This window comes from Caenorhabditis elegans, chromosome X, assembly GCF_000002985.6.
Source record: "Caenorhabditis elegans chromosome X".
In the NCBI taxonomy this organism is placed as follows: Eukaryota; Metazoa; Nematoda; class Chromadorea; order Rhabditida; family Rhabditidae; genus Caenorhabditis; species Caenorhabditis elegans.
In genome coordinates, this window is record NC_003284.9 from 13,401,929 (window position 1) to 13,418,666 (window position 16,738).

At 33.8% G+C, this 16,738-nt stretch overlaps 4 protein-coding genes, 2 non-coding genes and 1 pseudogene across 8 annotated transcripts; 4 read left to right on the forward strand and 3 right to left on the reverse strand.

The window, feature by feature from the left end:
- Positions 1-154: 154 nt before the first annotated feature.
- F02C12.1 (ZZ-type domain-containing protein) lies at positions 155-4,484 on the forward strand. Its single transcript, NM_077829.8, has 16 exons — positions 155-262; positions 532-699; positions 754-823; positions 873-1,080; positions 1,682-1,894; positions 1,941-2,084; positions 2,132-2,278; positions 2,323-2,397; positions 2,448-2,720; positions 2,773-2,907; positions 2,951-3,064; positions 3,111-3,225; positions 3,286-3,369; positions 3,422-3,665; positions 3,951-4,161; positions 4,211-4,484. Exons 1-16 carry the CDS (start codon positions 163-165, stop codon positions 4,361-4,363), a joined length of 2,454 nt encoding a protein of 817 aa, NP_510230.4. The 5' UTR covers positions 155-162; the 3' UTR covers positions 4,364-4,484.
- A 261-nt stretch (positions 4,485-4,745) lies between these two features.
- Positions 4,746-7,715, reverse strand: cyp-13B1 (Putative cytochrome P450 cyp-13B1). Its single transcript, NM_077832.6, has 10 exons — positions 7,644-7,715; positions 7,393-7,528; positions 6,765-7,019; positions 6,596-6,681; positions 6,450-6,549; positions 6,230-6,400; positions 5,820-6,181; positions 5,172-5,315; positions 4,966-5,122; positions 4,746-4,914 (listed from the first exon to the last, which is right to left on the reverse strand). The coding sequence occupies exons 1-10, from the start codon at positions 7,688-7,690 to the stop codon at positions 4,840-4,842; spliced, it is 1,533 nt and encodes a 510-aa protein (NP_510233.1). The 5' UTR covers positions 7,691-7,715; the 3' UTR covers positions 4,746-4,839.
- Positions 7,716-8,007: 292 nt separating this feature from the next.
- Positions 8,008-12,689, forward strand: C29F7.1 (CHK kinase-like domain-containing protein). Its single transcript, NM_001392872.1, has 10 exons — positions 8,008-8,095; positions 9,777-10,795; positions 10,852-10,971; positions 11,221-11,353; positions 11,399-11,541; positions 11,587-11,673; positions 11,721-11,880; positions 11,924-12,189; positions 12,386-12,469; positions 12,519-12,689. Exons 2-10 carry the CDS (start codon positions 10,700-10,702, stop codon positions 12,612-12,614), a joined length of 1,185 nt encoding a protein of 394 aa, NP_001379235.1. The 5' UTR covers positions 8,008-8,095; positions 9,777-10,699; the 3' UTR covers positions 12,615-12,689.
- C29F7.8 lies at positions 8,792-9,357 on the reverse strand (annotated as a pseudogene). Its single transcript has 3 exons — positions 9,311-9,357; positions 9,088-9,223; positions 8,792-9,002 (listed from the first exon to the last, which is right to left on the reverse strand). Coding segments are annotated over exons 1-3 (394 nt in total).
- Positions 9,656-10,194, forward strand: C29F7.11. The gene is made up of 2 exons (NR_072404.1): positions 9,656-9,725; positions 9,777-10,194. It is a non-coding gene; the product is annotated as an Unclassified non-coding RNA C29F7.11 (non-coding RNA).
- Positions 12,690-13,191: 502 nt separating the features above from the next.
- C29F7.t3 lies at positions 13,192-13,265 on the reverse strand. The gene has a single exon. It is a non-coding gene; the product is annotated as a tRNA-Ile (tRNA).
- An 884-nt stretch (positions 13,266-14,149) lies between these two features.
- Positions 14,150-16,292, forward strand: C29F7.2 (CHK kinase-like domain-containing protein; the record flags this gene model as incomplete). 2 transcript variants are annotated; one of them, NM_077834.9, is made up of 9 exons in its annotated part: positions 14,150-14,251; positions 14,298-14,417; positions 14,736-14,868; positions 14,913-15,055; positions 15,105-15,191; positions 15,238-15,397; positions 15,630-15,895; positions 15,950-16,033; positions 16,078-16,292. In NM_077834.9, the coding sequence occupies 9 exons, from the start codon at positions 14,156-14,158 to the stop codon at positions 16,171-16,173; spliced, it is 1,185 nt and encodes a 394-aa protein (NP_510235.2). The 2 variants fall into 2 exon arrangements, with proteins under 2 accessions (NP_510235.2, NP_001300333.1); NM_001313404.4 differs by lacking the exons at positions 14,150-14,251; positions 14,298-14,417 and having other exon boundaries at positions 14,787-14,868; positions 16,078-16,173.
- Between the last annotated feature and the right edge of the window lie 446 nt (positions 16,293-16,738).

The following is a 16,738-nucleotide window of genomic DNA, read 5'->3' on the forward strand; positions in this document are numbered from 1 at the left end:
TTCACAAAACCATACCAAAATTTCCCACGTTCCCATGACTACCTTCACTTTCCTTAAAATTTTTTCCACGGCCCATTGTTATATTTTTCCATTCTTAACATTTTTCATAGAAAATTATACTACATACAGCTTCTAATTAACATGTCATATTCAGAATATAAAATGGCGGAACCTAAACCAGAAGGCACCAACCCGATTCGATGGCCAGAATATTCAGACTGTCAGTTTGAAGATTGTGCGGATTGTGGTCTGGTTATATTAGGTAAAGTAATTTCAAACTTAAGAAAAATGGTTTTATTAGCATTATTTGAATAATAGTCTACATATTCTCGCAATGAACTGAACAAATTTAAAAATACTGAGGGTTTTTTTCAAGATTACTGTAGGAGTACAACAGGGTTTTTGAATTATTTTGTGGCGTAGATGTACGCGCAACTGTTGGCTTAAATAATCACTTATTAGTTTACAGAAAAGTAAATTAATTTTCAACTAAAAATTACAAACCTAAATTGAAAAATAATAATTTTCCAGGTTCTATGTTTACGTGCAATTTATGTGAAAATCATCATATCTGTGCATCATGCTATAATGATACAGTCGTTGAAGAAAGTATTCATTCGAAAAAGTCACAAGATCTTCCACCTGAACACCCTCACATGCACCATTCCTATCGCCTAGACATGTCTCCGTTTGGAAAACGTGAGTTTTTTTGTGTGATTCTCTGGAATTTTCTGGTAACTAATTGTTGTTCAGTTGCATTTCCGGTGCATGACAATCCATGCGCAAGTTGTGGTTCGAAAGTTTTTCCGGGACTACGCTATGTGTGAGTGTGCTTTTCTTCGTTTTGCGGGTAGTTTATTGTGCAGCTTCAGATGCCCAGAAATCTGCCCGGATTATGGCATTTGTGCGACATGTTTTATAAAGAAGAAGGGAACGGAAGAAATTGAGCTGTTCGAGGCAGTGCAAGCAAATCCAAAATTAGAGAAAAAACATCAGATTGGAGCCGCAATTGTGACACAAAAGTATTATGGAATTGGTCTTGCTAGACTAGATTGGTTTCAAATTGATAAAGGGGATGAGGTAATTTACGTTATGTTTTTAACAGGCTTTTTTGCACATAAAGAATATGCTATTCAATTTTTTTTTTCGGGAACTTGACTTTGCGCAAAAGTTCATGTCAATAATTGTTGTTTGTTTGTTTTATCAGAAAAAAGTACTGGAGGGAATTTTGGTTTTAGTGACAAAGTTGAAAAAAACCAAGGAAAAATCATAATTTAAAAAAAATCAGATTTATCAGCACTTTCAGTCAAACTCATAGAACATTTCTAACTTTCTGATAAGTTACAACATTTTAAAATATTTATAGCAACTTTGCGTGTCCTTACAATATTCGAATACGATAAAATGAGTTTAAAATTGGATAACAAACTTCATGGCTTCTTGATTGAGTTTCTAATTATGAGTAGAAAACTGTGCCATATTTTAACTGTAAATGAAACTTTTCCTTGTACAGTCAAACAGGCATTTTAGCACCAACAAAAGGCTGGAATGGACAAAGTAGAACTCAACACTCAAAAAAAAGGTTACGAGCGAAGCTCTGAACCTATTCAAAAATAATGTTAGGTCTAGTATATAGGGAAAAAAATAAAGTTCCCCCTCAAGACCACCCTCATGTTTCCAGGAGCAAATGAAGAACCTTGGCAGAAAAATCGGCTTTGCTGTATATCAATACCCTACAAATCTTCCACAAGAGGAACGCAACAGTCTCATGCCTGACCAGCTTCAAGAATTGATGAAAACGATGGAGCTTGAAGCAAAAGAAGCAAATAATAACAGCAAGAGCAAAAAGAAAATTGATTTGAAATTTGTACCCGAGTTTGGATATACGGAAGAGGTTGTTGCTTCTGAAGTTTTATTAATTTTAATTTGAAAATTTTTAGCAAGAAGATCATATAATCAAGCTACGAGATGAGTTGTTCGATATCAATAGACGGCAGAAAAAACAAAAAGAGGGAGAATCCAACATTGTGGAAACCAAATTTGTGTTTGTTAGCTTCTTCGCTGACGGATCGCATTCCAACATAGTGCGCTTATATAGATGTAAACTGTTTCAATACGAAATTTTTTTCAGCTTCCACTGATTTGCCTCCGAATCAGCGACACCAAGATAATGTACGTTGAATCTACTGGAAGGGCTTACGATGATTGGGAAGATTTTCTGAACAAAAACAAACTGCCAGAATGTAACATTTTGTATCCCGATGGTGGACTTTATGAGGTTCAAAAAAAAATTAAATTAAAAGAAAATCATTTTGTTTTCAGTTGGAACCCGGAGGTATACTTAACTTGCGCTATGACATTTCTAGGAGAAGTAAGCTTCCAAGTAAAATTGCAAAGGTAATTTTTGAGTCAATCTCAGTGTTCTATCTACAAAATAAAATTTTCAGATTAGCGACCGGAGTGCAATGGGTATTGGAGTTGCTGCCACAATTGGCTCAGTAATCGGCCTATTCACTCCTCTTGCTCCAGTCGCTGCAACAACTCTTCTCTACACTGCAATTGGAACTGGAGTTTACTCAATGGCTAGATCCGGCTATCACATTGTTGATCGTGTTATTCATAACGAGAATGTGAACCCCCTTCGGAGTCGAGAGAACTTTGTAGATTGGCTCGCGGTGGCAGCGTCGCTTGCCTCCTTTGGTGCAATTGGTGGATCTGCGGTTCGTTTTTTTTAAATGATTTTCAAACTAGCGTAGTACAACTTTTTTTCAGTACCTCACAGTAATGACTACACAAGGACTTGAAGTCAGTCAAGCCATTGAATATACAGTAAATGCAGCAATTTTCGCAAATTTCGCTGTATCTGGAATTGCCTTGACTGCATCTGGATACAACATTTTTGAGAAGGTATGCCTTTTGCAATTATTCCAAAACATTTCCGAGCTTTTAGGTAGCAAATGGAGAGCGTCCAACCCCGTTGGAACTCTTCCAATTCTCCACCAGTTTACTATTCTTCACAAACGCAGCAGTTAACTTGCAAACTGCTGAAAAGCTAATTCAACAAGTAAGTTTGAATTTTTTATACAGAAAAAGTTCATACGATTTTTCAGACAACTCAAGAAAAAATCAACGATTATCGAGATACCCTGAAGACTGCTGAAGATAAACAACAATTTGATCAAAAAATCAATGAAAACATGAAAAATACTGAAGGTCAACAAGGAAGTAAGCTTGGTTTTCCTGTTAAATCATTGGATTTTTGATTCTATCTTAACATATATTCAGATTCAAAGATGAAGGCAAATTTGGAGACCATTAAAGACATTCACAAGGCTATGCTTGCTGATAAACATGTTGAAGCTCACATTCGTAAGTTGAAATTCAAAAAAAAAAGTTCCATAAAATTTGACAAAACAATCAGATGAACACGACGTTCCAAAAAAATCAAAACCAATGCCATCTTCAAGTGTTCCAAAAATGCAAGCAAAGCAGCTGACAGTTTCCGATAAGAAGATTGTAGAGGAACACTTGCAAGCACTGGATGCCCGAGGTCAATCCAAGTTGCCGGCTAGCAAACAAAAAATTACAACGTACTTGAATGTTGGATGGGATGATATTGCCGCGAAGGTTAAAGCGATTTTGTCCGGAGGCGCCGGTGGGGCTCTGTGAGTGTTTCGTATTTTTTACAAAACTATTATATATGCCTAACTTGTTGCTCGGAAGTTACGCAATCATTCGAATAAAACTGTTGAAAACAAATTCTGCAGGATTACCATTTACTAAAACATTCGGTAACATATTTTCATTATGCACATGCGTTGTTTGTAGATGTTGCGCCTATTTCTTACAGTTTTCGAAAACTTTCTGCTGATATCTTGGAATTGCTAATGCATCTCAGATATAAGATTATTTACTAAAGTAACATCAATTCATAATATTTACACTTTCAGCACCGAAAGGCTCATCGATGGCAAAACCAAAAAAGTGATCACGATGGATAATGGTGATGAAGGATTTATGGGTGCAAAGGTGGAGTCGATACCAAATGGAGTAGCAATACGAAAAGGTGTCATTGATAGAATTGAAATCACATTAAACGATGCAGGTGAACCTATTCCCCATTTTGTGGAAGGAAGTATCCGAACTGGAACAGAACAAGGAGTGGGTTATCGCTTGAAAATTTAGCAAAGAAAAAGTTTAAAACTTTCAGGTTGTGAGAATTCGTCTCGAAAATCGCGGAATCTTGGGAAATATACGTGCAAAACCAAAAGTACGAATGTACAAAGACAATTCGTCAACGGGAGTCGAAATTGATGATCATGAACTATCGGAAAATTATTTTATGTGTTACGATTGGTCATAATATGTGATTTTGGTGCCTGTAGCTCTTTTAAAAATGCGTGTCCTACTAGCTAAATCAATTCGAATAACTGTGGTAATTTTTTTCAGTTAAAAAAATCTGCTGTAATAAACTTGTTCACAAAACATTCCATAGCCGAGAGATTTACATAAATTTTTTGGCAACTTGTATCATTGTCAAAAAAGCGTATTTCATAAAATCACACAGTGTTCGGTGTACGTCTAGATACTGAATTAAAATTCCTGGTCTCTAAAAAAATTCCATGCTTGTATAAACTGTAAGCGGAATCACTTATTTTCACCGACGTTTGCCAAAAGTTTCCAATAGCCGCGCAGCTCTGGTTTTTAGACTATCACAAAAAAATCTGTTAACATTAACAATATGTAGAATCAATAACAATTTTGTTTTAAAAAATCACCACAATAAATTTATATTACAAGTAATGGTCGAGTATAATAAACGGTTTAATTTCACGAAATTTAAATTCTCGGCTTCAAGTACAACGTAACAGCTTCTGGCGATGTAGTTGTGCAACCAAGAATGTTCAACTCTTTCTGAATTTGAGAACTCTTAAATATAAAAAAAAAACGAAGTGTTAACCGTACCTCAGTTTCTACTCCTGCGACTAAATCATATCTTCGAAGCAAATGAGCCAATGCAGTCTTTGCTTCGGAAAGTCCTAAACGCATTCCAACACATTGACGGGGTCCTGCTCCAAACGGTATCCAAGACATGGTATGTCGGGATGAAGGCTCGAGCCATCTGAATTTTTTTGTTTTTTGAAAATAATTAAAATATTTTAGCAGGTTACCTTTCTGGAACAAAATCATCCGCGTTTTCACCCCAGATTTCCTTGCTTCTATGAAGTGACATAACATCTGCTTCAATTTTCACACCCTTATCAATGTAAATATCACCAAGTGTGGTAGGCTTCACGCATTCCCGGGAGCAGGCGCTGAAAGTTCAAAACTATTTGGTTTCCATCTTTTAAAAAAAAAAAATTCCGTGTTTTGTATAGTTTTACTTTATTAACTTTATGATCAAATATTTTTATAAAACTTAATTCAATAAAACCAATTAAAAATGCATTATCAGAAATGCATATTAAGATGGGAAGTGAGATTTTTCTATTGGCTGATTTCCATGTAATGGCTCAATCAAGATCAATCAAGGACAAAATCAATTTAAATTTCAAAGCGGAATAGCACCGGTGGAGATTTTGTCTAAGTACACGTTTTTTTTAATGAAGTTGCCTTTTTTAGTAGACCTCTTTGAAAAAGTTATATTTTGTATTGTCAATCAAAGTTCTTGTGAGTTTCCAAATTTATCTTTTTTTTTTGAAAAATTAAAAAAAGAAATCAGCATATTTGAACCCATAAACTATGAACAAAAAAACTCTTCTCTACATCTAACAGTTTTTCTTGTAGTTCCCACTTATTCAACTCGATAGAAAACTCACAACCAAGCGACTGGATACAATCTTAATGATTCTCTTACAACTGCATCTAAATACTTCAACTTTGTCATATCATCATAGGATACATTTTCAGATCCCACAACGGTATCAACTTCTTCTTGAGCCAATTTCATCTTCTCCGGGTGTTTTGCCAATAAATAAGATGCGTAAGCCAATGAGTTTGCAGTCGTATCAAAACCAGCAAGTAGAAACACGAAACACGCTCCAATAACATCTTCAGCTGTGACCTTTTTCTCTACAGTACTACCAAATTCAATATCTTCAACTTGTTCACTATAATAGTTAAGGAACATATCGATGAAGTCGTTTTCCGCGTTTTCAAATCCAAGTTTTGCATTTTCCTCCTGAAATTTATTTAATTTATTCCTTAAAAAAATAAAAAGATGACTCACTCTTTCTTGAATTCTACTTTCGACAGTTTTTTTGCAAATAAGCAACAATTTTTCAATATCTCCACCCTGGACAGCTGCGTGATTGTAGAACATTCGTTTTACCAAGTGTTCAAATTGAGGAAACAAGACTGTAAAATACCATGGCAGAACTCGGTGTGTCCTCATGAAAATCTATAACAATTATAACTTCGAATACTTTTAATTTTGGAAAAAGACTTACCGATTTAACGATTTCAACTCCAGAATTATTGAAAAGTTCAGAATTTGGTTGCCCCATAGCAAGTCTTGAAATAACATCATACGTGAATTCTTGGAAATATCTGAAAACCGGAAAGATAAAAATTAGAATTGATTCAATTTTCTTACGCGTGAATGTTGAATGGTTTTCCATCTTCGTGTTTTGCCATTAAGTCAACCATGTTGATAGCACTGTCTTCCATAACATCGTGAACCTAAAAAACAACAGGATGGTGATATTTCATCATAGAAGCTATTCTTGTAACTTGTCTAAAAATTCTAGTACGTGAAAATATACCTGCTTTAAAGCTTTCACCGAAAACCCTGGCGATGCCAAAGCTCTCAAGCGCTTCCATCGAGCTCCTCTTGAAGTGAACAAATTTATTCTTGGTTCGGACTTTGAGCATTCCAAGTTTCCATGAATATGATTTGTGGATTTCCTTGCGTAGAAATTGTCGAACTTCTTAAGGAACAATTCTTGTAGCATATCCATGTCGGACACGACTAACACTGGAACAGCCCCCTCGTAGTAGCCAAAAACTTTTCCAAATTTCTAAAAAAAAAAGAAGATTAGGATTAGATACATGAAGACTTATACTAGCATTTCAATTATTTACAACACCTCTGCAAATTGATTTTCTGCAGATGTATTTTTAAAATCACCATGCGTTTTCATCTTCAGGGGAATTATTTCTTCACTAGAATTCCATTTTATACTCATCTTCTCAAACATGGTAGGTGTCTAGGTAGATGTTCAGAAGCTTTTTTTTAAATTCTACAAATACTAGTTGCAAACTGGTGCAGGAAAAAGTAGCAGATAAATATGAACACGCATTTTCCTAGTTCAATGAAATTTGGATTTGGACAACAATCATCATTGAGACCCGTTTTGATTTAAAAACAACTTTTGGTGAAAAACAACGAACCTGTGTCCATTTATGAATAAGATATCCTCTTGGTTTGTTAACATCCGCTAGGTCATAATAATTTCCGATAAAAGGCAGACCTTCCGGTCCACTTATTCCACGTCTTCTCCAGTATGTGTGTATCCATTTGAAGTAACTAAAACGAAAATTTCGTTTAGAATTTGTTATAAAAATTGTCTATTCTATATAAAGTTATAGGAAACATTCGAACGAGTTTCTTTTTTCTAATTTTTTGAGATAAAAATTAATACCCAGCAATAGTAGCAAATAGCACCACCAGCACAATAATAGCTCCCATCGCTACGACGTAGACTGAAGACAATAATTCTGTTAGGGTGATCCGTTATTTATACACCCGTCCCCTCAATAAAGGTCAGCGCCGCCTGTAATATTGTTATCGTCAAGATCAGCAAATTAAACAGGAGGCTACGCGTAAGAAACCAGAAAACGTTAATTGTGGTGGTTGTGTAGCCTAATTATAGTTTTTCCTATCGGGAGGAATATGATAAATGATATTTTGTCCTTTTGCTCACTAAGTTTAATCAATGTTTCAAAACAGCAATGTTGTAGCATTATTTTATGATTTCTGATCAAGTAAAAAGACTTGTTTTCAGTTTTAATTTGCCTCGTGGCTGTGAAATTGAATGTTTTTGCCGTTTTATTGCGCTGGAGGCGTTAAAAGGAATTTTTTGGGAATAACAATGTAAGTTATTAGGTCTCCAAATAAGTTCCGGGTCAAAAATCATAACTTTGTTCGCTGCGTATCGATTTTTATGAAACTTTGGGAATTTATGTTATCAACCATGATCTTTCAATTGACAATAGTCACAAAATTTTTTGACCATAGGAAGTGTCCTAACTCGGAGCCAATTTTTTCAGACATTTTTCTGATCTCGCTTCTTTTCAGCTTTGAATTGAAGTTTGTGTGCAAATTTTGCTTTGTTCAAAATACATCATTAGAAAACGACAAAAGTTTGGAAAAAAATTCGTCCAAAAAATTTTTTTTTGGTTGATCGTCAAAAAATCTTCAAAAAAATTTTTGTCGAAAATTCTCGATTTTTCATACAAAAATGATGTAACCAAGTGTAAATTATTTTTATACATACAAAATATATCAATTTAGTTCGATACACTAAAATGATAATAGAAAATATAATTTTTTCGGATAATTTTTGAGTTTTTTGAATATTTCTTAAGTTTCAAATTTCAAACTAGAGGGATTTGCAACATTTTTTGTATGTTACAACATTTTTGTATGAAAAATCTAGAATTTTCGACAAAAATTTTTTTGAAGCTTTGTTGACGATCAACCAAAAAGAATTTTTTGGACGGATTTTTTTCCAAACTTTTGTCGTTTTCTAATGATGTATTTTAAACAAAGCAAAATCCGCACAAATTTCAAATTTCTTGAGGAACAGTTCTTGTAGAATATCCAAATCGGATACAACTAGCACTGGAACAGCTCCTTCGTAGTAGCCAAAGACTTTCCCAAACGTCTGAAACCCAGGTGGTTAAATAGCAAATAAGATTTTAATGTTCCCTGAGGATTTCAAATGAAGACTACTGAATTTTAAAACAAAATTATGAATCCACAAAAATAAACTTGAAAGCTTTACAAAAATATCGTTTTTGAGCGTTTTTTTTCAATGTTTCTTTAAATGTTTTTTATACATATACTCCATTAAAAACACAAACCTGTGTCCATTTATGAATAAGATATCCTCTTGGCCTGTTAACATCCGCCAGCTCGTAATAATTTCCGATAAAAGGCAAACCTGCCGGTCCACTTATTCCACGTCTTTTCCAGTATGTGTGTATCCATTTGAAGTAACTGAAAAATTTTAAGTGGTTTAAGTTAAATTAAATACATGTATAGTCTAACAATTTTTTCATTTATTTCCCAATTTCAGATATTTGCCTTGCAACAGTGACAAATAGCACAACCAGCACAATAACAGCTCCCATTATTGAAAAGTAACTTTAAGTTCATACCTTTCTTAGAGTGACTCTCTATTTATACTCTCCTTCCTAATAAAGGTCCACGCCTCATACAATAGGGTGATCGCCTAGATCAGCAAATTAGTCAAATGGATAGAAAACTAGACTCTACGTCTATTCGTTTTGAAAACTGTAGTGATTTGTAGTTTAAATGTTGTCAATGCAGACATAGAGAAGTAGTGCGATCTTTCGGACTCTTGTTCAGTGATCTTTATAAATACTACACACCGGCAATAGTGTAGCATTTTTTTATGATTTCTGACGAAGAACGCTTAATATTTGTCAGATGTTTTTGAGTTGATGATTGTGGAATAGAAAGGTTTTGTCACAAAACGGTAATTTTTTATTCATATCTTCTCTTTCTATAAGTTTTGCGTTCCTTTCAGATTTGCACACAAAACGACTAATCGAAAACACATGGCAGTTTCCCACTCATTACTCGCAAGAGACACAGCGAAAATGTTGCACAATTTCAGAAAAACATTTTTTTCGATGTTCTTCTAAAAAGTCACTATTTACGTAATGGTCTATTTACATGTATTCAACCATGTTTTCAAATAATTCCAAAGTTGGTTGCGGGACGTTCCATCCCTTTTACCATTTTATTGAAATGGCTTGATAAAAACAGTAATTAAAAAATATATACAGGCATATTTCGAGTGTTTGCCTACTGCTTTTTTTTTAAATGTCGGTTTTAAGTTTATTAAATTTTACAAAAAAACTGGAGCAAAGCGATACTGTTAATCAGAAAAAAAGCCCAAATGGTTAGTTGATAGAAATTTATTTTTTAACGTCATTCCATAAAATAAACAAAAAAAACAACTTACGGCTAGAATTTTTTTGAAGCACACTGTACATTCATTTCAAAATGTTCTATTAAATGTTTTGCGGACTAAAACTTTATTTTCAGAAAAAACATGTCGACGGTTTTTATCTGTTTTCAGAACAGAAGGATTATCAGAATGGGATTCTATAAAGTGTTGGTAACTTACAGATTACTGACTAGTTACGTTTTTTTATGATGTACATTGTTCAGCAGCTTCTTGTGTTCAATTTGTTTTTGTTTTTATGTTGAATGTAGTTTTCGCCATAAACTACACGGTTTTAATGCAAAATTTATGTTTAAAAAATGTGCATCGCCGTTTTTAAAATAACTGTATCAATTGGAGCACATGTCACTTTTAGATAATTATTGAGCACAGTTGTGTTATCAGTTCATTAGTGGTACATGGTGAATTATTCACATAAAAAGGAGAAACATCATTGTAACTTCAAGCTGAAATCGTGGTAATTTCTTCTGCTGAAAACTATGTCCAATCTTATAATTGACAACTATCCGCTAACAAAAGAATGGCTTGCTGATCTGGTGAAAAAGAAAATTGGTGTTAAGCCAAAAGTTGGATCGGTATGTTTGCTGTTTTTCAAGTCACTTAGAATTTTTTTTTCATAATTGTTATTCAGTGCGGAATTTTGGACAATGCAGATTTGGGATTCATGTCAATGATTCGTAAAGTACAGCTGCATTTTGATGCTGAACAAGAGCTAAAACACCCAAACCTGCCGAAAAATGTAGTGATAAAGGTGAGAGCTAATATTAAAAGCTTGCAAGATAATTTAAAATTAATATAGAAATAGTCAGCTTTTTAGTTTTTTTTTAAATTTATATTGTGTTTCTAATGATTTATGCTGTGCTCTATAATGTTTTTTATGTAATTTAAAAAAATTAAAACTTGAACTATTTCTGCATTTTTGACTTTAAAAAATAATTTCTAAACCTAAAAATAAAAATAGTTCAGTTTAAAAATAGTAGCCAGACGTCGCTAATTTTAGATTGCGAGTTGTGCAAAGCTGGGTGAAGGTGTTGGTAGTGTGGGTGTAGATGTTAACAAAGGCAACGCGGCTGCAATCATGGAACTGTTCATGCACAACACAGAATGCAATTACTATAATGTTTTCAGAAAATGTAAATGCGTTCTGGTTTCGAAAGTATTTACATCAAAATTTTCAGACACTGATCTACCAATGAAAGTTCCCGTAATCTACTGTGCAGCAAAAGCCGGTGACGCAGAAGCTCCTGTACCAGTTATTGTAATGGAAATGTTTGAGGACTGTACTGTTCATGATCTTATAGACGGTTTTGATAAAGATCAGGTAAACCTGAGGGCATAATTTGTTTTATCATTTATGTTCTTATAGCTTTTTAAAATTGTTGATGAAATTGTTAACCTACACATTTTCTCCTTGACAACTGAAGAATGGAGGAGCGTTCTTCCTGATTCTGCGGTAAGTTGAACTTATTGAAAAAGTTTTTTTAGAACTTTTTTATTTAGATGCGTGATACCGTTGATCTTTTCGAGGCGATGGTCAAAACCATTGCAGAGAACATGGCAAAATCGCCTGGCTTAGAAATCATTTCAAAATACATTGAGAAAACTTTTGACAAGGATCCAAGTTTTATGACAAAATTCAGTGATGAATATTTGGAAGGAAGTACGACAATATATTTTTTTTAAAATTTTTTAATTTTTTTCAGAAAGAAAATCCGTCCTGACTCACGGAGATCTATGGTCTCCCCAAATTTTGTGGGATAAGGATGACAATATTGCGGGAATTATTGACTGGCAAGTTGGTCATCAGGGAAGTCCCATGGAAGATCTCCATAGAATTTTGTCGACTGGTACCAGTGTAGAAAATAGGAACAAGTTGACTAAACCACTGTTGGATCATTATTTTGAAAAATTGAGCGCTGGGTTGGAAGAGAAGGGTGTGAAAATGCCATGGACCAGGGAAGAAGTTGATGTAAGTATGTACTTGAGCTGACTAAACTGGATCAGTCGATTTTTAATTTTTATTTTTTGGGCAGTAAGTTATTTTTTTGTTGTAAGACATGGATAAGTATGGAAAATTTAATTAAAAAGAAAAATTCTTCGCGGTTTCCAGTTTGATCAAAATTTGTGATTGACAAAATATGTTACACAATTTATAATTTTTCCAGGAAGAGTACAACCACTGTTTCAGTTATGGTGCATCGATAACTATATTTTCAAATGGAATCTGGTCTAGCTCTCCAATTCTTCAGGTTTTTTTTTTGAAAATTCATCATTAACCATCAATATAAAACAATTCAGACCGATGGAAAACCTGACCCAGCACGTATTAGTGAATCATTTGCGAGATGCCAATCTTATGTTGAGGAAGCTGTTCAAGTACTTGGTGTGGAATAATACATGTACATTGATAATTACTGAAGTATTCACCTTATTTGGAAATTATATATATGAAAAACTTTTTACCTTTTTAAAATATCAGACTACATACAAGTATATGTTTCCAAAAATAGTAGAAATTTCGCTGAATTAATTACATAAGTTAATGTTTCAGTTCAGTTCACCACATTTTGATCAAACGTGTCGTCGGTACACATGATGTCATCACTTAATCACAAACTCCAAATGTGGTGAGAAGGACAAGTACTTTATGATTCTAATTTGACATGGCAGTGCGAAAAAATATTTATTGAAAACAACAAGATCGACTAAAATGTCTGAAACAATTTACAGATTGTTCATAAAAAAATCTCTATCAACTATGTATACTGTTATATCAACAGTAATTTCAATTACCGTTTGTTCAATTTAACCTACAAACTGTGATGTCAGAAACCAGAATTTCTAGATGAAAAAAAAACATATCAATGAATTTTACAGTTTTTCACGTTGGCTGGGAACTGGCCTGGAACATTCGGATGACACTGAATTTTGGTGCACTGTGTTATTTTTTTTAATAATTATTCAAAAAATTTGCCGCCAGCAGGGGTCGAACCTGCGACCTTGGGCTTATTAGACCCACGCTCTAACCGACTGAGCTATGGCGGCTGATGGAAGTGGCACTAGGTTAGGCCACCAAGAAGAATGGGAGACGAGAAAACGGGACAAAATGTGTACTTTGTGGTTTTTCAATAGGGTACATCGTTCTGCAAAAAAGCGGAAATTGATAATGTGAAATTTTGTGATATTAGAATTGTGAAAATTATGCTAAAGTCGCTTATTCCTAGAATATAATCGCTTCACAAGTCATAAAATATTAAATTGCAAAAGCTAGACTGTGCCCAACGTACACTACGAATATTTGTTGTTTACAAAATGCTTATGACATGACCAGCCGGCTTTTGATAAATCTGCTAAAAGGACTTATGAACTTAAACATTGAACACAATCTCAGAGAAATGTAAAAACATGACAAAAAAACAAGTGTACAGTGTTCAAAAGGGATAAAAAATTAAAATTCTTATGTCAAAATGGGCATATTCAGTTTTTTCAAAATTTTGAAGCTATTTGATTTTCATTTCCCACATCGAAAAATTCACAATGCATTAAATTTTTACTTTGATGCAATTTTCTGTGGATCCCTGCCACAGCACACCATACCAATTAGCATACCAAAATGAGATAAATCGAATTCCATATTTTTATCGCACTCAAACTATCAGTGAAAATACAAAAAGTACAATTTATTTTCTTATATTATCTATTGGTGCACACATATACTACAACGAAGTAGGTCACGAGCATCTTCCGAACCAGTATCACTATCTTATCAACTCAGTCCTAGGCTGGTTGTTTTATATAAAATGCACGTTGAGCACCGAAATGTATACAGTTTATTATGTATGGCCTATTATTGACTTTTTTGAGTTATTTCTGTTTCTTTGTTTTTTTTAAATTTTGCTTCAACATTGATATAAATTCACAATTTGCAGTTGAAAATGACCGATTTAATCATTGAAAATATTCCACTTACCAAGGAATGGCTTGCCGAAATTATCGAGAAGAAAATTGGGGTAAAACCGAAAATTGGAACCGTAAGTTGGATTTGTAACATGTTAAAAAATATTTTAGAGTTTACAGAGTGGAATTTTGGACAACTCGGAGTTAGGGTACATGTCAATGATTCGTAAAGTACAACTTCATTTTGATGCGGAGCACGAGGAGAGCCACCCAAATTTACCGAAACACGTGGTTCTGAAGGTATGTATTAATTTATATTTAAAAAAAACAATTTAAAATGTTTAATGTAATTTTTAAAATAAAATAAAATTGTTCTTCCAAATCCGAATAGCACTGGACGCCATATTTCCAATTTAGTCTGGTTTCCAGTCTTTGCCTAATAACATCTAAGAAGTATCAGATATTACCGTATTTTATATATAAGTAGGACACTTCTATCATTAATACTCTAGCAACTTAATATGTGTCATAAGATAAGTATTGCATGTTTTACTAATAGAGAAATACCGTTAAAACACTGGCTTGACCAGTAAATTCTGTAAAGATAACATGTTCTAGATTGCATGCAGCTCAAAAGGAACTGGAGTTCTCGATAGTGCTGGTGCAGATATGACTGAAACTGACCACTCTGCTAATGTTGAACTGTTTATGCATAACACTGAGTGTAACTACTACAAAATTTTTGCGAAGCGTAAGTTTTCATAGCATAAAAATAATTTTAACCTATGTATTCAGTTACTGAAAAACCACTCCACTTGCCAGTTATCTATGCAGCTATCAAAGCTGAAGACAAAGAAGCGCCAGTGCCTGTGATTGTTATGGAAATGTTCGAAGATTGTAAGGTTTACGATATTATTACCGGATTCAATGAGGAACAGGTACTTTGAACACTTTTAAATTCAAAACTAGGAATCATTAATTTTATAGCTCTACAAAATCGTCGACGAGATTGTCAAATTGCATATTTTTTCTTTGACTACCGAAGAGTGGAAGACAATTGTTCCTGATGCATTTGTAAGTTGAATGGGATAGTTGACTCAGAAAAGTTTCCAACTTCCAGGTGTTGGAAATGGCTGGCTACTTTCAAACAATGGTCGCAGGCATCGGAGAAAAGTTGGCTCAACAACCCGGGCTTGAGCTTGTCTCGACGTATATCAAGAACACATTTGCTACAGATCCAAAATTTTTGCAAAACATTAATGATGAGTACCTGGAAGAAAGTTAGTTTAATTATTAAAACTTTTCAAAATTTCTTCAATATTCATATATTAATTGAACGAAGAGCTTAAAAAACAATTTTAGATAAGCTCGAAAAATGCCAAAAATCTTTTAAATTTATAATATGCTTTTTATATGCTTGTTTTCGGACATTGTTTGCAAAAAAAAGAATGAAAAACAAAGAATCTTGTGACATTTCAAACTTTTAAGGATATATCAAAACAAACATTTAAGGAAGAATTTCCGTTCTCACTCATGGAGATCTTTGGGCCCCACAAATTCTCTGGGATAAAAATGATGACATCGCTGGAATTATTGACTGGCAAATTACGCATCGTGGAAGTCCCATGGAAGACTTCCATCATATTATGTCGACCTGCACGTCTGTGGAAAATCGTAAAAATCTGACAAAACCATTGCTGGACTACTATTTTGACAAACTAAGCTCTGGATTAGAAGCAAAAGGCGTGAAAATGCCTTGGACGAGAGAAGAGATTGAGGTAAGCTTGAAAAAAAAACAAATGCAATTTCTATTTCATACTAAATTTGTTTAGGAGGAATACAAGTACAGTTTTATCAACGGCGCCGCACTCACAATCTTTGCCAATGGTTTTTGGGCCAATTCTCCAGTTCTTCAAGTTAGTTTCCAAAAAAAATTATGAAATTAAAATGAAATTTACAGACTGATGGAAAACCAGATCCAGTACGAATCGGCGAGTCCTTCAAAAGATGCAAATCGTATTTGGAAGAAGTCATCCAAGAGCATAACATGTCCTAACTCTACATTTTGAGCTTTGTTACAACTTATCTTCTGAAATACGTATTTATTTTTATCTGGTATCTGTACCCGGGATTTTTTGTTCAAATATACCTCCAATAAAAGAACATCACCTGGCATTATTTGTTAGAAATTTATATAATGTTGAACTTTCAAACAATTATGTCTCAATCACAACTAATGTTGAGTATGTATTTGTATTCCGGATAATATGTAGGAGCAATAACAGGACTAGTGAAAGTTGCAGTAGCAACACATTTTCAATAACTCCCATGAAAACAGAACTCCAGAATTTCAAAAAAAAAATCTCGAATCAGTTTCAGGAAGTACTGAATACAGTTGAAATCTCACATTTTTCAAACTCTCCCCATTTGTAGAAAACAGTTGAAAAATTGTGGTGTTAACAATTAAATCCTTACAAATAAATTGAATCGGCAAAATTTAATAATGTTTCAAACTAATTTTCAATAAATATTAAACCGCCAAAGAGCGTGTCCGAAAAAATTTCAAGATTTTCATTTTAAAGGCCGGCTTTTTAGGTTATCCAAATCGGTTTAAGTAACAA